At 31.6% G+C, this 23556-nt stretch overlaps 3 protein-coding genes and 1 long non-coding RNA gene across 5 annotated transcripts; 3 read left to right on the top strand and 1 right to left on the bottom strand.

Moving 5' to 3' along the window:
- The first annotated feature begins 742 nt into the window (after positions 1-742).
- Positions 743-1579, top strand: LOC106310862. Its single transcript, XR_001263876.1, has 2 exons — positions 743-846; positions 1049-1579. It is a non-coding gene; the product is annotated as an uncharacterized LOC106310862 (long non-coding RNA).
- A 6099-nt stretch (positions 1580-7678) lies between these two features.
- On the top strand, positions 7679-8174 carry LOC106311097 (mini zinc finger protein 3-like). Its single transcript, XM_013748332.1, has one exon. It carries the CDS (start codon positions 7789-7791, stop codon positions 8053-8055), a length of 267 nt encoding a protein of 88 aa, XP_013603786.1. The 5' UTR covers positions 7679-7788; the 3' UTR covers positions 8056-8174.
- A 2088-nt stretch (positions 8175-10262) lies between these two features.
- LOC106310314 (protein transport protein SEC31 homolog A) lies at positions 10263-15376 on the bottom strand. Of its 2 annotated transcripts, none has more exons than XM_013747548.1 (20): positions 14991-15376; positions 14827-14881; positions 14625-14744; positions 14437-14533; positions 14318-14354; positions 14064-14190; positions 13920-13977; positions 13701-13798; positions 13489-13608; positions 13135-13284; positions 12929-13056; positions 12498-12855; positions 12335-12427; positions 12054-12239; positions 11694-11972; positions 11500-11610; positions 11245-11425; positions 10857-11080; positions 10669-10763; positions 10263-10481 (listed from the first exon to the last, which is right to left on the bottom strand). In XM_013747548.1, the coding sequence occupies exons 1-19, from the start codon at positions 15305-15307 to the stop codon at positions 10674-10676; spliced, it is 2829 nt and encodes a 942-aa protein (XP_013603002.1). In that variant the 5' UTR covers positions 15308-15376; the 3' UTR covers positions 10263-10481; positions 10669-10673. The 2 variants fall into 2 exon arrangements, with proteins under 2 accessions (XP_013603002.1, XP_013603003.1); XM_013747549.1 differs by having other exon boundaries at positions 14827-14863.
- Positions 15377-19898: 4522 nt separating this feature from the next.
- Positions 19899-21276, top strand: LOC106307820 (protein PHYTOCHROME KINASE SUBSTRATE 3). Its single transcript, XM_013744882.1, has one exon. The coding sequence runs from the start codon at positions 20089-20091 to the stop codon at positions 21175-21177; it is 1089 nt and encodes a 362-aa protein (XP_013600336.1). The 5' UTR covers positions 19899-20088; the 3' UTR covers positions 21178-21276.
- Positions 21277-23556: the final 2280 nt, after the last annotated feature.

The following is a 23556-nucleotide window of genomic DNA, read 5'->3' as shown; positions in this document are numbered from 1 at the left end:
ATGAATTTAAACGTTTTTAATCAAAGACGGTATCATAGTGTTTATAAAACCACTTGAATAGTTGTTTTGAATTTTCATGAAATAGATATTCATAGAGTCAAATACTCCTAAGTTTGAATGTATAACTAAGGAGGGAGTGGCTAAGTAATTAAAGGGGAGAAAAAAAAAACAAAGAAGAAAAGCATAAAGTAGATAATCCATTGAGCTCAAAGAAGCAAGACTGGATCTTATTGCATGGAGTAAAGAGCTTTGGAATTATAAAAGTTGGTATTGAAACACTTTGCATATTTTATTATTCTTTATTGGACTTAGTTTTACTAATCTTAGCTTAATTACATCATAATTACATCATACTATTATTTATTTTTTATTGCTGTTGTTTGATCATCATCTATATATTAAAACAAGAAGGTAAACCACATCTACATTTTAACAATATATTTTTGTGAAATTAATATTTTCTTTATTTTATGATAGTGAGTTATGCTGCCTATGAACATCAAATACACACACATATTGTATGTATATTCACATTATATATATGTAGAGGCTGTCCACGTCAGGCAAAAAGGGAATGTTCCAAAGATATATCACAATGCTCTTTGGTGATTCCATTTGATAGGGACATTTTGTGTGAAGGACAATCCCCCTAAAAAGCAACACAAGACTGCACTCTTTGCAGCCATATATGTATGTATCTATCACACCCTTCACAATTTCACCTTATCTTGTAAACAGAAATTTTAAAATGTATGTATATGAGTGTGTGTCAAAAAATAGAAAAAAGTGGAAAAGAAAAGATAGAGAGAAGCATATGCTTAGCTTCCCAGGGACAGAGTTTCAAATGTAAACTTTTTTTTTGGGTTCAAACTCGTCAGAAGAGAGTTCTTCTAAAACCAGTCTTATATATGCTTCCTCTTTACCAAAATCTTCTCTCCATTCAAAAGAGAGACAAACTTCTCTTTTCGTCTTTAACATTTTTCCATTTTATATAATCTCTCAACATTTTTATATACAAGCTAGTAACTAATATCTACACACATTGTAGATTTCTTCAAAATGGGTGTTTCGATTCATCATAGAGGAATGGTTCTTCTTCTTGTCATCTCAATTTTTCTACTCCTTCAAACGGGTAAGGTCTCAAGTCTAAGGTGGGAGAGAGATACGAAGCTGCAGCTTCTGTCTGTTCATCCTTCGCGTGTTCTTGAAGAGTCATCATCATCAAAGCATGGAAGTATAGATACAAATCGAGACTTGGCGCCTTCTCCTTCCGTTATGTCTGTTCCAAATGAATCTGTAAAAAGAATGATTGGAAGAGGATCCGATCCTATACACAACAGATGCTAAGATTATTCTAGAAGGAAGAAACAATGTTTTGTTTCTGGAAGTAAATGCTAGCCTAGTCTATATTCTGCCTCTGCAGTCTCAGTTACTTCTAAAAATATGTTATCATTTGTTTCTTAATCATTTAAGGGTTTAAGTGTATATTGAATCCTTGTCATTTAAATCGTGTTTTTTTTCATTATATATCGTTTGTTTGATGAGTTGTACGTTGAATATACAAGACTTTGATTTGTTCTTTGCTAGGCTATTTAGCTAGTTCTAGCTTTTTTTTGGGCTCTTCAGCCCCCTCTTAAACCCAAGTGATATCAAGTCATTTACTACTATTGCAAGCTAGTTAGAGTTTTTGTTTCAGGGATACAAGTGAAGATTATCCGAGGGTTTCTTCGCAATGAGCAAACCTCTCCGGCAAACAATCCTATCATATATTTCAATGCACTATCTATGTTGTTAATTTTACCGTTGAGAGTAGCTCCGGTTTTTATCATTTTACTGTTAAATCTGGCTCGGTTGTAACCACTTAAACCTCTGAGTTTAATATATTTCGTTGACAAAAAGCATATATGTGCACAATTATGTTTTGGTTCTTGAGCCCAAATCCAGACAGCTCAAAGCCATCCAAAAAAGTTGTTGAGTTGAGTTTAAGTTATAAATAAGCCCATTAAACACTTCAAAGGAACTAAAGAAACATGGAAAACGAGAAACATTATACACAAACTACACTGCTTGCTTGATAAGGTAAGTGACATGCATAAACAAATAAAAAAAGTAGTTGGAAAAAGGTGGAGGAGATTTACCTTCACAACTACTAATTGGATGTGGGAAAATTTTCTGAACTCGTCAAGAGATCCAACAAGAAAACTTCTTGACATTCTCCCGTGATTTTTGGTTTTAAAATGATTATGTTTAAAAGGATACCTTTCTTAAGATAGAAAATACAAACTCAGTTGAAGCCAATTTAACCCCCCCAAAAAAACTTACGTATCTGCCAATATCGATTACAATGACTAGTAAAATTAGAGCGAACCCATGTTTATGACTCTGATACGATTGAACATAGTTTATGGAGATTCTTTATGCGCAAAATTTTGAAAAAAGTTCTATCAACATTAGGATGTAAATAGAAGTCCCATATAATTTAGAATGCGGTTGATAATGCGATTGTACTCGAACAATCTTTCAGTGTCTATTGCTTGTGGGAGCATGTCCCTTGGAATGACTCGGATACGCATTTAATTTGTTTACTCGATTTTTTTTTTTTTTTCGTGATCCGGCTAGTGGCTACCATTCAACTGAGTTTCTTCTTCTTTATATTTGTTTTTTTTTTGTCAACTCTGAATTTCTTCTATGTTTTCTATTTCTATCATTTTTGAAAGACACCGTTGGTATTGACATGAACGTTCATTAATAAATTTTAAAAAATTATTCTAAATAATAGTCTGATAATGTATAGATTCACATATCGAAACTTTTGAAATCCCCTAGACTATATTTACGAAGTGATTTTGCCACGTGTCTTTTCTACAATCAATTTCACAAAACAAATATGACATGGCTACTAAAATTGATGACGTGACTTTCGGAAAAATATGACATGGATAATTTCATTTAATGTTGATTTATATTTTTTGGCAAACTTATTAGAATATGGTAATAATTCATATATTACATTTAATATTGATATTTCTTTTTGGTAAATTTTTTTAATATATGGTAATAGCTCATACATCATCTGTAAAATAAATATATTTATATATAACATTTCAAATTTCGAAATATTATTATTTTGTATACTTATACAATTTGTATTACTAAATTTTTTTAAAAGTTTCTACAATTTTTAAACATTTATATATCTAATCATAAGATCATTAGTCTTATATATCTACAAATTTTATAAATATTGTTTAGGTTAAATATTTGATAATTATATAATTTTATATTATTTTTATTAGTTTTATACAAATTGATTTAATATATATCAAATCTATATTAAATATTAGTAAGAAAATAGGAAAATCTATAATATTTAATAAAATTTACTTTTAAATATAAGTTAGATTTAAAAAAAATTACAAACCTAGTAAATTATAAATAAGTATATGTACTTTTAATGCTTGTTAAGTAATCTCCATAGGTTTCAAAAATGTATTATATTGTTCAATTCTAACTAGCAAAATATGGTTTGCATGTCAACATACACTAGATACTAGTTAGTAATATCCATTGTTAATTGTACTTCTTCATGTTACGATACATATAATTACCGTTATAAATCTAAGTTATGTCGAAATCTATTACGTACAAAATATAGATAAAATTAATTTTACAATGACTTCGCGACTATATTTAAATTCCGTCTACAGTGTACAGAGAGATATAGTCAACACTCAACAACCCTATTTATACTAGGGGGATTTACTACGTATGACTCAAAATTTTACTTTGATTACAAAACTATACCCAAACTTGAATCAAATGTAAAACTAACCTAAAAACCTTGTGAAATTACAGCCAGCCCCTTGTGAACAAACAAAAAAACCATTTTTACGAATATAGCCTCGGTAAGTCGTCTGAGATGCTGGAAGTCGTCTAGACGACCTACAAGTAAGTCGTCTGGTGTAGTTGATCTTAAAAATAATTTTTAAATTTTTTAAAAAATATTTTAACAAATGAAAAATTAAAATCATGTAACTATAAACAGTTTTAAGTAATGTAAATTAAGATATAATAAAATTGAATAGTTTTCAGTATAAATGAGTGAAAGTAATTAATCATAATATTCTTTGATTTTATGGTTTGACAACATTTGTTGTAATATTGTATGTATTATCAGGGTTATATTTTGGAAAGCTTGAAAGTTTTTTTTTAAATTAAATTTTTAGCTATAAGTGTTTATTTTTGTGTATAGTAAACACTTTTGAAGTTTAATTTGATTTTATGAAGTGTTTAGTTAGTTAATTAAGTTTAGGGGTTATGTTTGGAGTCTAGGCGACTAACTTGTAAGTCGTCTGGTGAATAATTTAAACCAGACGACTTACATGTAAGTCATCCAAATATTTCCGCCTAAATTTTTTTAAGAAATTATTTTCCCGCTTAAATAATTTAAACCTGACGATTTACTTGTAAGTCGTCTAGGAAGTTTTCTATTTTAGTTTCCCGCTAAAAATATTAAAGTCTTCTGGGCGACTTACAAGTAAGTCGTCTAGGAAGGCGTATGAATCAAAAATATTTAACCTAATTGGATTTTTTGTCTCCCTATATAAAGAAAAAAATTACACATTCTCTCTCATTCTTTCAAATGGCTGCAACAAAAATGTAATGTTCATCATTCTAAAACTCTTCAACCTCTCTCTAATCTCTTTGAACTTATAAACACTAAGCTTTATATCAATTTATTGTTTTTGTCTCATGTCTTTCTCACTAATTTATCTTGTTTTTGTATGTTTTTAATCAGATGGTTCTCATCTTCCACTAATTTAAAGGTAAATCTATCAATTTTAGATATTTATTTTTGTGTGTTAATAATGGTAGATTTATCTAATCTTCCACTAATTTTCTCTGTTTTAAGTCATTTAAACGTTTTTGGATATGCAGGTTTTTCAGATCTGAATTTGGATATGCAGGTTTTTCAGATCAGGAAGACGTCTGGGATGACTTACTTGTTAGTCGTCTAAAATATAATGCGCTAGACGACTTCCAGGAAGTCTTCCAGACGACTTCCTGGAAGTCGTCTGGACTTCCTGGAAGTCGTCTGTCGGAGTTTTCTCTCATGTTTCTCCCTTTCATATCAGATCTGAGCGTTTTGGTAAGTTTTTATGTCTGATTTTTCTTCATTTGGTAACTTTCTGTTGTATAAAGTTCTTATTTTTTCCCAAACTAAAACTCTTCATACCCACTTTAATCTCTTTGACTTGAAAACACCAAACTTTATATGAATTTTACAGTTTTGTCTCATGTCTTTCTCACCAATCTATTTTTTTTTGCAGGTTTTTAATCAGATGGTTCTCATCTTCTACTCATTTAAATGTAGATCTATTAATTTTAGATATGTATTTTTGTGTATTCTATAAAAGTAGATTTATCTAATCTTCCACTCATTTTCTCTATTTTAAGCTATTTGAACGTTTTTTGATATGCAGGTTTTTCAGATCTGGATTTAATATGCAGGTTTTTCAGATTTGGAAGACTTCTGGGACGATTTACCTGTTAGTCGTCAATGCGCTAGACGTTCCAGACGACTTCCAGGAAATCTTCTTCCATATCAACTGGAGTCCAAGCTTGTCTTTGTAGAGGAATGATCTATAATAGTTTTGTTTGTGGTCTGTTTTGTGATTTGCATGTCTACTCTTTTCTTTGTGATTTTTTTGTAAAATCAGTAATAATGTTTCCCAAGATGTAATATATGTGCTAACAATGTGTTTGCACATTTACTAATCAATGAAATAATATACTTCAATAGTCTTTTTCTTATCTTTGGATCTCCTATATGCAATAATAAACTCCAATGGCCTTCTTCTCATCTTAATAAACAAGAAAGTTGGTAGCCTCATATTGATATAACATTTTAAGAAGCATTTTAACCCTTCTTCCAACTCATAACAATAGTCATCATTATTGTCTATAACAATAATACTTAAGAGATGGAAACAAACAATAGTAACTAGTCAAAGCATATCACATTTTTTACAAGTTTGTGTTAAAAAACTTAGTCAAATTTAGTAAAACTAATGGAGAAAATATATTTTGAAAATATGAGTTGCCACAAAGAGAGTTTTCGTTGACTTGTATATTCCAACATCCATCTTTCAACAACCATTCTCCATACACTGCATGTAACTAACGCATCATCTGAAAAAGTCAAAATAAAACACATTAGCAAACATAGAACAAAGAAAACGAAAGTTTATTAAAGATCGACGCAAACAACTTTAATCTAAGTCTTCCAGACGACTAAAATATAAGTCGTCTGGTCAACGCAGAAGTTGTTTTTGCAATGACTTTGAAATCTGTTATCTGAGACGACTGAAAATTAAGTCGTCTATTTTTGTTTGGTTTAAAAAAAACTCCAAAAAGCTAGACGACTTACATTTCAGTCGTCATAGGTTAGTTTTGCATTTGACTGGATTATTTCATAAGTTTGACTTTCCTGGATGACTTACATTTCAGTCGTCTGGTGAAAAAATGAAATATCAATATTTTATTAAAACTAGACGACTTACAATTAAATCGTCATAGGTTTGTTTTGCAATTAAAAAATAAAACTTCAATATTTAATTATATATAGACGACTTACAATTCAGTCGTCCGTCCGAGGACTTACATGTAAGTCGTCCAGGATTTTATTCCGAGATTCTGGTCAAACCTCATAAATCCTGGACGACTTACATGTAAGTCCTCGGACGGACGACTGAATTGTAAGTCGTCTATATATAATTAAATATTGAAGTTTTATTTTTTAATTGCAAAACTAAAACTAATAAAATATTGATATTTCAATTTTCCACCAGACGACTGAAAAATAAATCGTCCAGGGAAGTCAAATTTCCGACAAAATCCAGTCAAATGCAAAACTAACCTATGACGACTTACATGTAAGTCGTCCAGGTTCTTTGGAGATTTTTTTGTAATCAAATAAAAGCAGACGACTTATATTTCAGTCGTCTCAGAAAACAGATTTCAAAGTCAATTACAAAAATAACCTATGCATTGACCAGACGACTTCCCAGGTAAGTCGTCTGACTGTAGACGACTTACCTGGAAGTTGTCTGGACGAACAGATTTGGAAAAAAAATCTGATTTCATATCTTAAATTGGTGAGATAACTTCCTTAGCACACATAAGGCTTCTCCAAGCACACAGAATCTCAAACGAAAGTGACCCACCCAGAATCGTTAGCTTCTATCACTTTATGAACCATAAAAAATGTAGAATCAAAATCTTGGGATTTTTTAGCTGAATGTGGAGAGAAAGTGAGATATGTTGTGTTTAGTTCATAAAAATGGAGAAAGAAGAAGGGTAAATCAATTTTGGGAGCATTAAGAGCTTCAAATTGGTTGTTCCTGGAGGTTGGGGTATTGATGACAATTGCAATCTTGTAATTACTTGAAGATGATGAGGGTGAGAGAGTAAAAATGTCATTTCGAAAAGAAAAAAAAACTTGATAGTTTTTTCGTGAATTTTATGAACTTGTGGAGTGAATATGACAAAACTAATTTTCCAAAAAAAAAATGTTAGTTTTGTATTTGAATTTGAGTTTTAGGTCGTAAAAAGCCGTTTGTATTATAAGGGATACAAAGGAGCATTTGCAAGTACCCTTTTACTTCGTCACCAAAAAGAGTCTTTGATCATTTCCCCTAAAACGAAAAAAACAATTAAGGTTCTTTTTTTTTTTTGAAAAAGAAAAATTTGCAATTAAGGTTTCTTTTTGGAGATCAGTTTACGAAGATGAAGAAGAGGCAAGTCGTGATAAAACAAAGAAAAAACTCATGCACTACGACTTCTTCTTCGAGCAAGGTCCGTTACGTTGAGTGCCAGAAGAATCACGCAGCTAATATCGGTGGCTACGCCGTTGACGGTTGCCGTGAGTTTATGGCAAGCGGCGGCGAAGGAACCAATGATGCTTTGACGTGCGCTGCTTGTGGCTGTCACCGGAATTTTCATAGGAGGGAAGTTGAAACGGAGGTTGTTTGCGCGTATTCTCCTCCGAACTGAATAAACTAATTAGTAAGATGTTAAAAAGGAAGGAAAAACAAGAAAGGTTATTGCTGACTTCAGTTAAAACAAAAACTACTTTGGAGTTGCTTTGTTAAGTTTTATATAAGAAATATATATATATATATATCTATACGGTTATTGATGTATATTCAAATACTTACATTACGCCGATCCATATAATTAATGATTCTTTAATCTTGATGTGGTGCAGCGTCTAAGAAAGTAAAACTCCATTTTTTTCCCTACAAAATAGAGTAAAAGTAACTATGAAATAAAAATATTTCTAACCCTACTTCGTTTTCTATTCCATAACGGAGTAATGAACAAACAAAAAATAGATTACGTAAATTTTATTATGAAGTGAGAAATAGAGTAGGGTTAAAGTATTTTTTATTCCATATTTACTTTTACTCAATTTTGAAAGAAAAAATAGTGTTGGGTTGGATATGCAGTTGTATATACTTAGTTTTGCAGATCTTTGTTTTGTTTTTAGTAGCCGAAAAGTGTTAAAGACTTTTAAGTAGTAGTCTGGTAGAATAAAATGAGCCGTAGATAATTTTAGTGACGGATTCTGATTCCTGAACGTAAGAGTCCAGTCTACACTTCTCTTGATTGAGCTAATAACATTTGGAAATTATAGTCTATATTTGTATGCTAATGTTGCGAGTGGATAAATAATCAAATAAATTTCTTATGTGAAGGAGATGAATCCTTATAAGATATATAAGAGCACTTGCGTTGCGTTGAAAGAGATGAATCCTTAGGAGCACTTGCGATCTCTTTCAATGCTTTCGTTATGTTTACATATATTTGGATATATATAGCACATGTGCGAAGCATATAGTCAATGAAAGCAACAAAATATAATCGGATATAAATTGAAAGCTTTATAAATTAATAATGCTGAGAATACACCAAAACTATAATTTTTTTTATTAATTTATAGTGATATTAATTTATCGATATACTAATTGAACCAAAAAATTAATTTGAGACTATAAAATTATATTATTTTATAGAGATTTTTAGTATATATTAATTTATAGAATATTAATTTAAAGAAGTTATACTGTATACATGTATAGAGATTTAAAACAAGGAGCAAATATGATGATAAGATCTTGTTTTTTTTGTCAGATAAGATCATTTTATTATAAATAAAAAATGAGTCTTAGCTTTTATCAAGCAAAATAAAAAAAATGAAATTAATGCATACAAGTACCAATAATCATATGTTCTTCCATTTGTCCATTTCTCTTGACTATTCGACTAACCCACTACACATACAAAAAACTTTCAAAAGAAATATTCTAGACATTTAAAAGAAGATACTTTTGTATCCAATGAAATTAATTTTATTGTCATGGCCACTGGCCAGTATCAAACTATATACGTAACCATGCGTCTGTGGTCGGGTGGCACAAAACGTTATGTGGATCTGTAAAAAACTCGAATTCGAATCCGCTGCTAATCTAGATAAACACGGCGCGTGGTTCCTGTGGCTTTTCACGTTTCTTCTCCAGAAAAAGGTTTACCCTATTTTTTTCAAACTATATATGTGGATGTCAATTTTTTTTTAATAAATAGTTTAAAAGCTTTTTTATATACGTGCGAGTATGTATTAGTTGCGTGTGAATCATGCTATATTGATGATTATTAAATAATATAGCGGCCCACATTTCATATCATGCTATCAAATCGTTTAGGTTCATGTATTTCAGTTCGCTCAACTAACTATAACTAAAAAGAAGTTAACTCGAAACCATTACAAATAAAATAAAGCAAGGTTTGTTACCAATACCACGCAATAAAAAACATATTGGCTGATTCTGCTCTCATCTAAGTGGCCACTCGAATTTGTTGGAAAAGACAATTGTAGTTTGTTTATTTAATTGTTACTTATAATATGAAAAATAACTTTAATGTATTTAAAAATACTCTTTTGGAGAAAACACATTGTGATTTTGGTTATTATAAATATCAGATGGCAAAAAAAAAAAAAAAATTAGTAACTGATAACATAGGTCTTAGGCACAGTGTTCAAAAGTATTTAACTGTTAAAATGAAAAAAATGAGATAAGGAAATAAAATAAAATAAAATAAAATGGTTGGAGATACTCTCTTTTTTTTTGGATTGATTTATTTTATTTATCACTGAAATTCATTAGATAATTAAATTTTGCTAAAATATTAATCTTATATTTATTAGGTATACATAACTAATGATAAATTGATAATGCTCTATTGAAAGGGCCCATATATGTCTCACTTCATTCATTTTGACTTTAGTTAGCTAAGAACATTACAAGAAAAGGAAAACAATCTGTTAAGAACTGTATTCGACTTTTAACACCAGTCTCATGAACTCTGGCTTTCCCGAGATTGCTTGGCTCTGACGCTTTCTAAGGCAACTGCTGATACTCCTGAGAATTCAAAGACCCAAAAAAATAAAGAAGAGAACAAATAAAGACAGTGAATGAGAATATATACTATTTTTTTGCTTTATAGCTCACCGACTCAAAGCACTAAGTACATAACACAAGAAAAGTGATGCCTTAACTCTACCTAAATTCCTGTGATTTTATATCTAAAAATCCCACATAATCCCACCTTTTTCATCGAACATTTTGCCTTCCTTTAATCATTTGTTTAAGTGGTAGGAGCCAGAAGTTGCATTCGTCCCATTCGGTGGACGCCATATGCGTCTGTTTTGCACAAAACAAAAGACAAAGTTGCGTTTCTTCAACATTTTTAGAATACATAACGTGAAAGACTACCAAAATAAAATAAAAGTGTACCTGTATTTGTAAAGCTGCATTAAAGTCCTGTTTGTCTAGAGCTTGACATAGCAGAGAGAGTTTTTCTGCAGCGTGCTTTGAGATGTCCTCATTATTGAGTTTCGCAAACAGAGATCCTACTTTTTTTGAGATACCTTCTATATCACGCTTCTTGGCAGGACCTAATGTGTCTGATGTCTCTTTAAAAAGCCTTGTCAATGTAGCCACAATAGGTTTCTGGTGGGCTGGAACATTCCATAACAACATAAAGAAAACAACTGACTTTAGTTATAACAATCTATACAGAACAAAGGCAGGTCACAAATATATACTAATTCCAATTGAGCTGAACAAAGTGTATATATATTTTTAAAAATTAATTGTTTTAACGTTGTAAAAATGTCAATACCTGGTACATTGGAAGTATCCGCTGTCTGAACAGTTGGTGGTGGAGCTACAGGTGCAGGGGGTGGTTGCACAGCTACCCGCTGTGCTGGAACCATGAGTTCCACTTGTTGAACAACAGTTTGGTGAATCTTAGAGTTAAGATATAGAGCAGGTGGTGGATTGTATGTTGCGTTCGTGTATCTCTGGGGACATATGTTTTTTGGTTAGTCAAAAACAAAAATAAACTAAATAAAATGGAGATGGAAGTGAAACATACAGTAGATGAATGAAAATCCATTGACCTCTGTTGATGAGGAGGAGGATTTAGAGAAACTAAAGTAGTTTTTGATGGCTGAGCATTGGTTACTGGAGCTGGAGTAAAAGATGGCTGCAGAAACAAAAAATAATTGTAATCAAGGTTGGTCCAAGAAACTGATTCATTGTTGCTGAAAGCCAAAATGTTCATGAAACCTGGAGAGCTGGCTGAGCTTGGTTATATGGACTGATAAGAAGGTTTGGCTGCGTCTGAGTTGGCTCCTGATAAACACTTTGAGAAAACCGTTCCCTCAATATTGAAAGTTCAGATGAGAAATCACCAGGCTCAAGAAGTTTTAAGAACTTTATAGCCGTTGCAAGAAGTCCTTGGCTGGCCAATATCTCAGCATAACTCTCAAAGAGTTTGTATAAAGAGCCACTGAATCTCTTGTTCTCGGTTGCCAAAGCAAGGACAACAGTCTTCTCCATAAGATCCTATTTAGAAAAGAAAATAATGTTGAGCAGAGAAGTCCAAATTCAATGTTTATGCAAGATATAAAATTCAACAATGCTTACTTGAACACGCTCAGAATAAGACTTTCCAGCATTGTCTTTTTCAAGTCCCCTCAACCATATGTCTACTGTTTTGTCGACATTTCCGGCGCAAATGTAGCACAGAGTTGCAGCCAAAGTAAAACCAGAAGACAACAAATGTGAGGCAAGAGCATCACAGAGGCTTGTCCATTCATCTCCTTCTGCAAACTGTTTTTCAAAAGCAACATCCATGCACAAGTAGTTAGTGACATCAAAAACGTCTTGGAACAAACATTTTAATATCATCAAACAAAACAGCTTACAGTGCAGATGAGAGCAAGAGTTTCTTTCCATAATTTAGCTGGCCTTGTATGAACAAGGCTCATTAAATCATTGTTCACCATTGCAGAAACAACCTGAAACAAGATTATCAAGATGGCAATAACCAACATATCTAAAGTAAAGTTGAATATAAACTATATATACCTTCATGTAAGGTGCATTGCTCATCTTCAGATATTTATCAAGAGTACTCTCCCACAAGGTAGAACCACCAACGTGAGCAATAACTAAAGCATCAGCCATCTTGTTTGCAGATAAACAATGAGCTACTGCTTCCTTGTAATCTCCCACAATCAGTGAACGTTCGATGGCATCATCAAATAATGGATCAGAGATTTCTTCTTCTACGTTTTCAGAAGAATATGTAGCATGATGCTCTTGATCCTTTTGATCCTCACAAGGTAAACTAAAGCCAAGATGGGTACGCAACTTCGTCTTTGCGTTCCCATCCTCTTCAAGCATTATTTTCAGCAAGCTCCATGTTTCTTTCTCCTCCTCGGATCTTCAGAAAACAAAGAATAAGTTTCTGTTAGGGATAATTATGTTAATTTTTTCAATCACTGAAAATGACTTACTCGGTCTCTTCAGATTTCTTCTTGCACAAACTCATTAGTGAAGTCTTCTCTCCGTTTTCTATCTCAGTTTCAAATTTAGTTATTCGATTCACCAAACTTTGTTCTGTGGCAAGGCTATGCAAGAAAACCTGACACATGACATGATAAGAGTCAAATAGAATGAAGAAAGGAAACAGAATTATACAATGTCCAATCTAAAACCCTACCACAGAAGCCTCAGGGAGCTTTGAGTTAGATGACACAAGCTTTCCTCCAAATCCAAAAGATGCACTAACCGGGCGCTTCCACCATTTTGGTGCTGTTAAAGGAGCTGCATCAATAAGATTGTTCTCTCCACTACCATTGCGGCTGCAACCCTACATATATAGTACATACATTCTTCAGAACACAAAAGAGAATGAAACTAAGCACTAAACGTTTTGGTCTTCTAAAACAAACCATGAGGATGGAAAATGACATCTGAGTTCATAAGGTTCATTATTATTGTATCTTGTGTATTATTCAGATTGGTCTACTACACATACTTCAATCACCAAAGAGAATATATGTCCAAGAGGTACCTCAAGGTTATAGATGCTAATATTCCCATCAGCTGAAGATGCTGATACAACTCCAGGTATCTTTGGGGACCAATGAACATCAAAATTTGAATTGTTTGTAGTAGGTAACTCAGCCACAATCTGAAATAAATTGAAACAAAAATTCCATTAATTTACATAAATTACTACTATATAGCTAACAGAGCTATATCAAAATTATTGTTCTCTTTTACCTGTCCTGTCTTTGTGTTCCAGCAAATAGTTCTGTTGTCTCTAGCACAGGTAAGTAGATACAAGCTGTCACTTGGACACCACTCCATTGCAATTACACCTGATTTAGAACATGTATCACCACTTATGTTTCACCAATGATATAAACACTATAAAAACAGGAACTCAAAAATAACAACATGGTACATAGATTTAGCTAAAACACATAACAAAAGGCATACCTCTGTGGTGGCCAGAAAATGTGCGAACGGGTGATTGTGGATACCTTATGTCCAAAAGCTAATAGCAAAAAAATATCTTTAGAGACTAAGAAAGAGCCAAAATTATTTAAACTTGTACAACAAACATGGTAAATGATTGATTACCTTCACAGAAGGTGAACTATCTTCATCTGATGCAATCATTATCTGATTACAATTATCAGGATCCCATTGCAAAACTGAGCAGCTAATGAGACCTTTAAATCTATCGCTTGATTCGGAATTTTTGAATCTGTTGATTGATAATTAGTGGCCATATCAGATTATGATATAAGAGATACCACTAATTAAAGGATGTCTTCTATTAGATCAGATTTTTCAGATAAACCATGCATGGTAAAGAAGAACTCAACACTTACCCTGTTATAACCTTCTTGTTATTCACATCCCATATCACTAAGAAAACACAAGAACGAGTAACAATCAGCAGAAAGTGGAATCAGATCATATAGAAGGAAGGAGAAACCCTAATTCTCACCAGTAGTCCCATTATATGAGGTAGATGCTAAAACATGTTTAAACTCTCTATTCCATGAAACAGAGGAGATTTCACCTTGCGTATAAGATCCAGTACCCTGTAAACAAGATATGAAGTTGTAACCATGTAATTTCAATGGTACTTAGGATAAAGCAAGATTCTTACATGGTGGTCTAATTAATATATACCTTTAGGACATGAGAAGGCTCTGAAGTATCTGCTAAATCCCAGATGCAAACCGTGCCATCATCATCATCCCCGGAAGCAAGTTGGTTTGGGGAGATAACATTAAACTCAAGAGCACGAACCTAACATACAAATATATATATATATGTAAGCATCGAAAAGAACCTATAGCGCAACATAAGAGTTAAAGAGATTGCAACTCACCGGCCCTTTATGTTTTGAAAGGTATCTAACGTGCGCACTTTCATTAGACTCGGAACTGCAGCAAAAAAAAAAAAAAAAATCAAATACTTTACTTGTCTTCTACGGAAACACTTTTTCATATAAAAACCCTAACAATTAGGGTTTCAGAGAAAGAGAAAACTCACCGAATCAGAGTGAGTGGATTCCATAAACCGATATTCCCGTCGACGAGGCCACCGGCGATGCAACCATAGGGAGATTCCTCGGATCCGGATCCATAACTTCCCCAAGCGAGTCGAGTAAACCTCTCGGAGCTTGAGCACTGACCTAATAGTTTCATCTCATGGTCTTCGGAGTTAAAATCTAGTTCAAAGATCTCGAGGTTGGAGGATGAGCTGAATGACAGATCAACGGCTCCGGCCATCGTTCCGGCAGCTATGAACGGAGCTTCTGGTGCCATGGCAACGTACGCGGATCTATCAACTCTCTTTATGCAAGACATTGTAGCAGCGACTCAAAGCTGAAACTAACAGAAGCAGAGTCACCGATCCAATAGCTAGAGAGAAGAGCGAGGAAGGGATGGGAGATTTGAGAGGGATTTGATTTGTTCGATGTGGTTTATATAGTAAACGAGTAAGGGGTAATATCGGAATGTTCGTACTTGGTGTTACGCAAACACAACCTTTTAGAACATGACACGTCACTTATGCTGTCTTTATGTTTGTGGAAAAGACAGAAACACCACCAGACAAATATTGCTTGGACAACAGTCGCACAAACCTGTAGTATAATTCTGGTTCTGGACCATCGCGCCTTTGATTAGAAAACTTTCTCAGCCCAATAGATTGAAGAAAGGCCTTGTTTCATTTTTCCCAGATTGGATAAAGAGAAATATCCCCTATATATTAACTTAGAATCGTTTAAAAACTTGTAACCATAAATTTTTACTAATTAAAAAAAGACTATGCTTAGGTGTCACGTAATTAGAACTAGGATAAGACATGCGCTTTTCGCATGGTGAGTTTATTTGTATATATTATCGACAATTTTTTTCATATATTTGATCATTTTATTTATATATATACAATGTATTTTTGTTATTATTATATAATTTCTTTCAGATGGACCGGATAAATTTTTATTAAAAATTGTGGAACTAAACTATAATTAATATATCATTGATCGGATTTGAAATTAAACAAATTATGACACAAAAAAATTATTTTTTTCACCGAACACATTCTTAAAAAAAGTGATCAGTACTGTTTCTACAATTGAATTATTTTGACATTTTCATATGGTTTTGAAAGGTTTCAGATCAACCATTGAATTGATACATGACATTTTAATGCTTTTAGTCGTATGTTTAAGAAAACTTACATTTTTGTAATTTAAATTTATTTTAAAAAATTTAAAATATAACATATAAGAAAAAATATAACATATAAGAAAAATATAACATATAAGATTTTCTCATTTTTGTACTTTAAAGTCGTTTAAAAAAATTCAAAATATAACATATAAGAAAAAAAACAATTTTATATTATATGGTTAATGTGATTGTTTAATTTTTTAATAATATAAAATTAAACAAAAATAAAGAAGAATGCAAAAATTGTTATCAAATATTTATTATTTATAGTCATTAATTGTCATATATTTGTTAATCATATTATGTAATTCCGTAACTTTTATTTAATGAAAGAATACATGTTTCTTATAGTTTGGTTTAATATAATGGTCTCTTGTAATTGAATTTGGACCAACATTTTTTTCAATTGATTCTTAAGCTGACACGTAAGCCAAATTGACATCCTAATTAAGTGACACCTAAGCATGGTCTTTTTTTTAATTAGTACAAACTTAAGGTTACAACTTTTTAAATGATCCTCAATTAATATATTAGGGGATGACAATTTAGATTACGTGACAGCTTAAGAATCAATTGAAAAAAATGTTGATCCAAATCCAATTACTAGAGCATTATATTAACCCAAAATATAAGAAGCGTGCATTCTTTCCTTAAATAAAAGTTACGGAATTACCTAATATGATTAACATATATATAGCAATTAATGACTATGAATAATAAAAATTTGATAACAATTTTTGCATCCTTCTTCATTTTTGTTTAATTTTATATTATTAAAAAAATAAACAATCACATTAACCATATAATAAAAAAAAATAGATTTTTTCTTATATATTATATTTTGAATTTTTTAAAATGACTTTAAATTACAAAAATTAGAAAACCTTATATTTTATATTTTTAAAATTTTAAAACGTCATTAAATTATAAAATGAGGAAACTTTATATGTTATATTTTTTCTTATATGTTATATTTTAAAAAATTTTAAAATAATTTTAAATTACAAAAATGTAAGTTTTCCTTAAACATATGAATAAAAGCATTAAAATGACATGTATCAGTTCGATGGTTGATCTGAAACCCTTCAAAACCATATGAAAAATAAATGTCAAAATAATTCAACTGTGGAAACAGTATTGTTCACTGTTTTCAAGAATGTATTCGGTGGACGAAAATAAGGGTTTTGTGTTATAATTTGTTTAATGTCCAATCCGATCAATCCATGATATATAAATTATAGTTTAGTCCCACAATTTTTAATAAAAATTGAACCGATCCATCGGAAAGAAATTATATAATATCAACAAAAAACATTGTATATGTATAAATAAAATGATCAAATATATAAAAAAATATCGATAATATATACAAATAAACTCACTCTGTGCAAGGCGTAAATCTTATCCTAGTATATATTTTAAAAGTAGAATAAAATTACATTCGTCAAGAATGGGTTTGAACAACAGAAATCTAAAGGAAGATTGAGAAAGTACTTTAAATTGAAATTCTATTTTGAAAACTAGGCTATTTTAATATCTCACTATGTTATAGACTTTATTAGTAAAACTGTTTATTGTTAGAGATAATTTTCAAATATTTAAATATTTATTATTTAAATATATGTCTATTCCAAAAATAATATTGCTAAGTTCAGAATTTACATAAATAAGTGTAGTTTAGTTGACAATAAAAGTGTAGTTTCCACAAAAAAAAAGGGGTTAAGAGCAGTGTATTTTCCAATTTTCTAAACTTAGATAGGGGTATTTTGCCAATTATCCCTAGATCTAAAGTGTGTTAGTCTTTGACCTCTGTTAATACTTCCCTTCAGGTCTTGAATTGTGTATGCGTTTCACTACCAAACTAAATTAACGATCTCAAAATCATGTTACATAATGATTTTCTCTTCACGAATCTTGTGTATAAATAATATTTTTTCCTATATCCTATATGTATCGTTAAACAAGTAGTTAAATATGTCCATTGTGCTTGTCTGTTGATAACTTGTGTTTTCCTTAAGACGAGTACTGTGAAGAAAAACAAACATTTGTTTTCCTGACAAATTCCAAAGTTAGTTTTGGATTGTTATTATTCCAAAAGGACAATGATATGATATTGAAAAGATCTTTGATGTTGCCACTGCCAAACTTTCCAGCAGACGTCTAGGCAGTTTATAATTGAATGTGTGATACATATACGTTAGAATTGAAAAATCCATCTAAAACCAATCTTTCAAGCTATTTATTACTGAACAATAAGCATAACAATAAATACCAATCTATTCCTTTGGTCCTTTTATTTCTTTGCACCACGATACCAGTTGTCATAACATTGTCCACATCTTATTCTCATGGATTAAAACACAAAGTGTATAATTCCGATATAAAGAAAGAACTATTTGGTGATTGTGATAATTCGAATCATTCCTCGTTAGGGAAGAAGAAATGTACAGAGTTAAAAGGTCTAAACTCATAATGCTAATTTGGCTTTTATCCACGTTTGATAAAAATTTGAATTCTCCTGATTGTCACATTATTTACTTCAATAACGTTGTCGATTTTTTTTTAAAAAGTTTTCAATATTACTTTATATATAGCTTATGGCTAAAATACTGTCCCTAAACCGGCTTCCATCTTTAAAACTAAATAAATATTCGTAAAATGAATGATACAAAAAAAAAGATTTTTTAAATCTAACTTATATTTAAAAATAAAATTTATTAAATATTATAGATTTTACTATTTTCTTACTAATATTTAATATAGATTTGATATATATTAAATCAATTTGTATAAAACTAATAAAAATGATATAAAATTATATAATTATCAAAAAATTAGCCTAAACAATATTTATAAAATTTGTAAATATATAAGAAACTAATGATCTTATGATTAGATTTTTTTAAAAAAAATTGTAGAAATTTTTGAAAGCTTTGGTAATACAAATTGTATAATTATACAATAATTATACAAAAGTAATAATATTTCAAAATTTGAAATGTTATATATGAATATATTTATTTTATAGATGATGTATGAGCTATTACCATATTTTAAAAAAGTTTACCAAAAATAAATATCAATATTAAATGTAATATATGAATTATTACCATATTCTAATAAGTTTACCAAAAATATAAATCAACATTAAATAAAATTATCCATGTCATATTTTTTGGAAGTCATGTCATCAATTTCAGTAGCCATGTCATATTTGTTTTGTGAAATTGATTGTAGAAATGACATCTGACAAAATCACTTCGCAAATATAGTCTAAGAGATAGTTTTTTTATACGATAACTCTTTAAATCATATTAAAACCACATCTAAAATACCTTTTTTGTTTTTAAACTCTAACGTTTAGAGCATGATTATTGGGGGTTCTTAGGGTGAAGTTCTTAACGGAATATAAGAACCCATCTCTTAACTTTTAACTAAAAAAAGTTAAGAACCGGTTCTTAAAACTCTTATTTAAGAGTCGGTTCTTAGTTTTTTTTAATTAAAAATTAAGAGACGGGTTCTTATATTCTGCTAAAAACTCCACCTCAAGAACCTCTCAAATAATCATGTTCTAATGTACTAACCACTTTATGAAAAAATGTACTTATTTTATATGACAAATCTTGAAAAGGCCACAATTAAATTTGTGTTTGCAAATTGTCTGACTACTAACTATGACTTGGAACCACTTCCTCCAATAAGATTATGTTTTCTCTATATAATAGTGAAGAAGCCCCCTCATGAACACATCCACCTTCAAAGCTTTTTCTCTCTGCAAAATCCCCCATCATTTCCATAGATTTCTTCTTCTTGTCATTTCCCTTTAACTCCTTTTTGTTTGATCTTTTGTAATTTATCACTTCATAAAGTAGTCACTAACTAAACAACATATATACAAACACAAAATAGAGATGGATGCTGAAAAGAAGGGTGCCCATTTTCACCAAATCTCAACTCATAAACCACAACTACTTGTCCTCTCCTCGATCCAAGAGCAACCTTCTTCAAAGATCTCAGATAAGCCCACAGTCAAAGCTTCTGTTGCTGATGTTGACTCCGAGATTGGAGTATTCGGCGCAGAAAAGTACTTCAGCATGAAACTAGATCATGTTGACTCCACGGTGGATATCACTAAGCAACACGAGAAGGAAAACAAAGAGTATCATCCTCATACTCATACTCATACTCAGTTGACGAAAACGACGTCATCTAGATCAAGAACAAGCCGACATGGAACTCCAAGTGTAAGATCCGAGTCAAGTTACAACAGTCAAACCTTTCTCATGAGGATGAACAACAACAATGACAACAAGCAACGTAAAACAAACGATGTAAGCGTCTCTTTTGGTGGGTTTAGATGCAACGGTCCATGCTCGGGGGTTAAAACCATCAATACCGACAGAAAGATAGCTGGTAAAGGTAGAAATTATGATCGAGATTTCGTTGCTTACGACGCAAGAAAGCACATGGATAAAGCAAGACCCATGATTTCAATACCTATCCAAAGGTCAGATATCGCCATGAACCTCGAGAGAAAGCTGTCTATACTTACATGGGACGCAATACCAAACCATCTCTCTACCAAGAACATTAATCACAACTCTTCAGTGAGCAGCAAGACACAAGAGGAGGAGACAGCAAGCGAAGCGAGTTCTGATTTGTTTGAGATTGAGAACATAACGAGCAGTGTCTATGAGCCGAGTGAGGTTAGCATTGGGTGGAGTGTGGTGACGGGAAGTATAGCAGATCAATCGGTCATTTCGGATTTCGATATTATGAAGAGAGGCACGAGAAGTGGTTCGGTGGTTAAAACTAAACCGGTGATTGCTGGGAAAGTCCGGTCGGGTGGGTTTTTGTCGGGTTGTAAGAGTTACAAAGCTGTCTCGGTTGTTGATAGTGCTAGAAATGTTAAAGAAGCAGCCAAGGTTGATCATCACGAGATGTCTCAGCATAAGAAGTTAAAAACTGAGATTAGGATTCAAGACTTGAGCTTTCTTTAAGAAACAAAGTATGTGTGTGTTTTTATATATTATAGCTATTTTCAAATGTTTTGTAATATTTGCTTGTGTGCATGTTAATGGATTTTGATGATTTGGTCTCTTGCTGGTTTATGTTATGAAACCCTAGAGTATTGTGATTTTAAGAAAATAGTTCAATGGGAAAAAAACTCTTTAAAATTTTGAGCTTTCGTAGAATTAGATTTTACTACATTCTTTGGAGTGATCCAAGTTTTAAGTTTTCAACGGTATGTTTAATTATAACGTATCTAACTGTAAGGTTAAGAGGTGACATTAACGTATAACTTTATCATTTCTACACCACATGTTTCAATGTTTCATATATCACATCCATCCTAAACGCTCGATGGAAACGAGCCGGAACATCTTCAATCCCACTCCATAATTTACTGTAAAATAGAGTGGAAAATGGAACGATGAACAAACAAAAAAGTGATTACTCCATAAATAAAGTAATGAGTTTTTTTGTTTGTTAATCACTCAATTTTTTACTCTATTTTACAGTAAATTATGGAGTGGAGTCGGAGATGCTCTTGTATAAAAAGATCGTGATTATATAAATCTTTCTCGTGAGTCTTGATCAGTCTTGACCCCACAAATTTTGCATGTGGATAATAACCAATAAGAAACGTCGACGATAACTTGACGTCGAGACAAAGAATTATATATTAGTCTCTGTGAGACTATGCAAAAATGGCATTAACATTGGCTATGTGTTCGTAGCCATGCAATTACAAACTTAGGGTTGGTTAGTAGTAAATGTGAAGGGAATGTTCTCAAACTGAGACCAATCAATAACTCGAAAAATGTCTATGTTAATCTTTTCTATAAGTATTGTGGTACCACCGGCTATGAAGAATGTTTTCAACAATATTAATTATTCCGTGACCACCTTACCCAATTCCATTCAATATTTAATAAGAAAAAGAAGTATACCTGTTATTATGTTTTTTAATATATATGCACATAAATTCCCAACTAGAGCCAAACAACTCCAATAAATTGAACGTCCAATCTATATTATAATATATGAGTTTTGCTCACTCTTTAGAGCACCACGTCAGCGTTTTGTGGACCCCACTTTTAAAAAGTATGAAAAAATATCAAATCCATGGTTCGAATCCGGGTTATTGAGATATAAACACCAACATTTATACCACTAAGCTAAATGATACATGTACATTGATGGTCGAACCGAATATATATTTATGAAAGTTGGAAGCTCTTGCTTCTTCGGCTTCCTCTGAGGGTCGGGCCTACAAGTGCGTTATGGGTTTCATTTTAAATGATATTCATCACGTTATCTGAAAAAAAACTTAAGTTTGCAACAATTATAGTTTTCTCATATTGTAAATTGTTGTCGTTTAACATGAGTTTGAGTTCTTTTCACCACTCTCTCAAACAAGTCTGAGTTACAGAGTTGCGCCATGTGTATGTTCGTAATCTATTTTTTAATGTGCTAATCATTACATGCCATCTTTGAAAGCTGGTTCCATTGTGAAAGTCGATCGTTTTGAGGTTTCTATGTGCTCAAGCATGTACAAGATAACTATCATCCATTCCTCATCCGTTTCATCTCACTAACCATTATTGATGAAGGCATCACGGGTGCTCCTGAGATCAATCTTCAGTCAAGATTAGACTGTTCGACAATCTCCAAGTGATTGCAAACACAAACCTAGAACTTCCAGGTATATTATCATATTGCATCTGAGTTTATATTATGTTTTGATATCATAACTGATATTTAAACTCACAGATGTGGTTGGGCATATCTGTTCTGTCCAGGGCTCTGGCCTCACCAAAGAAACAACTCGAGTCGTTATCCGTCTCCTCATTGATCCGTAAGAAACAATCAACACATAATTCCCTTTATATTACTGTCTATATTGTGCTAACATCAATAATCAAAAATATTTCATACCCAAGATTTGTGGTCTTCTATTTATCTCTCTGACTTATCGATCTAATTTTATACAAATCTTTATTTTACTGTTTAAAAGAAACCACAATAACCCAAACAATCAAAACACCAAAAACTAGAATCCCAAAAAAGACGAATCATTAATGATCACCTCTCTTTTTATCTAATTTTACAAATAAACTTCAAAACAAATATACCAAGTCAATCAACTCAACTAAAACTCAACGACACATACATTGAGCCAGCCAAAAAAATATAAACTACACGGCCAAATATTTAACAATTTACAAACTTACTTTCACAGATGCTTACGAAGAAGACGAAGACGACAACCAAGATCAGTGAAATTACCTAAACAAAAAAAGCAGAGTAATTAAGTTACGAACTCTGATAAATACAACTAACAATAATTTTTGTTTACATATTACCCATCAAAT

This window comes from Brassica oleracea, chromosome C8, assembly GCF_000695525.1.
Source record: "Brassica oleracea var. oleracea cultivar TO1000 chromosome C8, BOL, whole genome shotgun sequence".
NCBI classification, from domain to species: domain Eukaryota; kingdom Viridiplantae; phylum Streptophyta; class Magnoliopsida; order Brassicales; family Brassicaceae; genus Brassica; species Brassica oleracea.
Note: the sequence above shows the minus strand (reverse complement) of the source record. Positions and strands in the feature narration are given on the sequence as shown.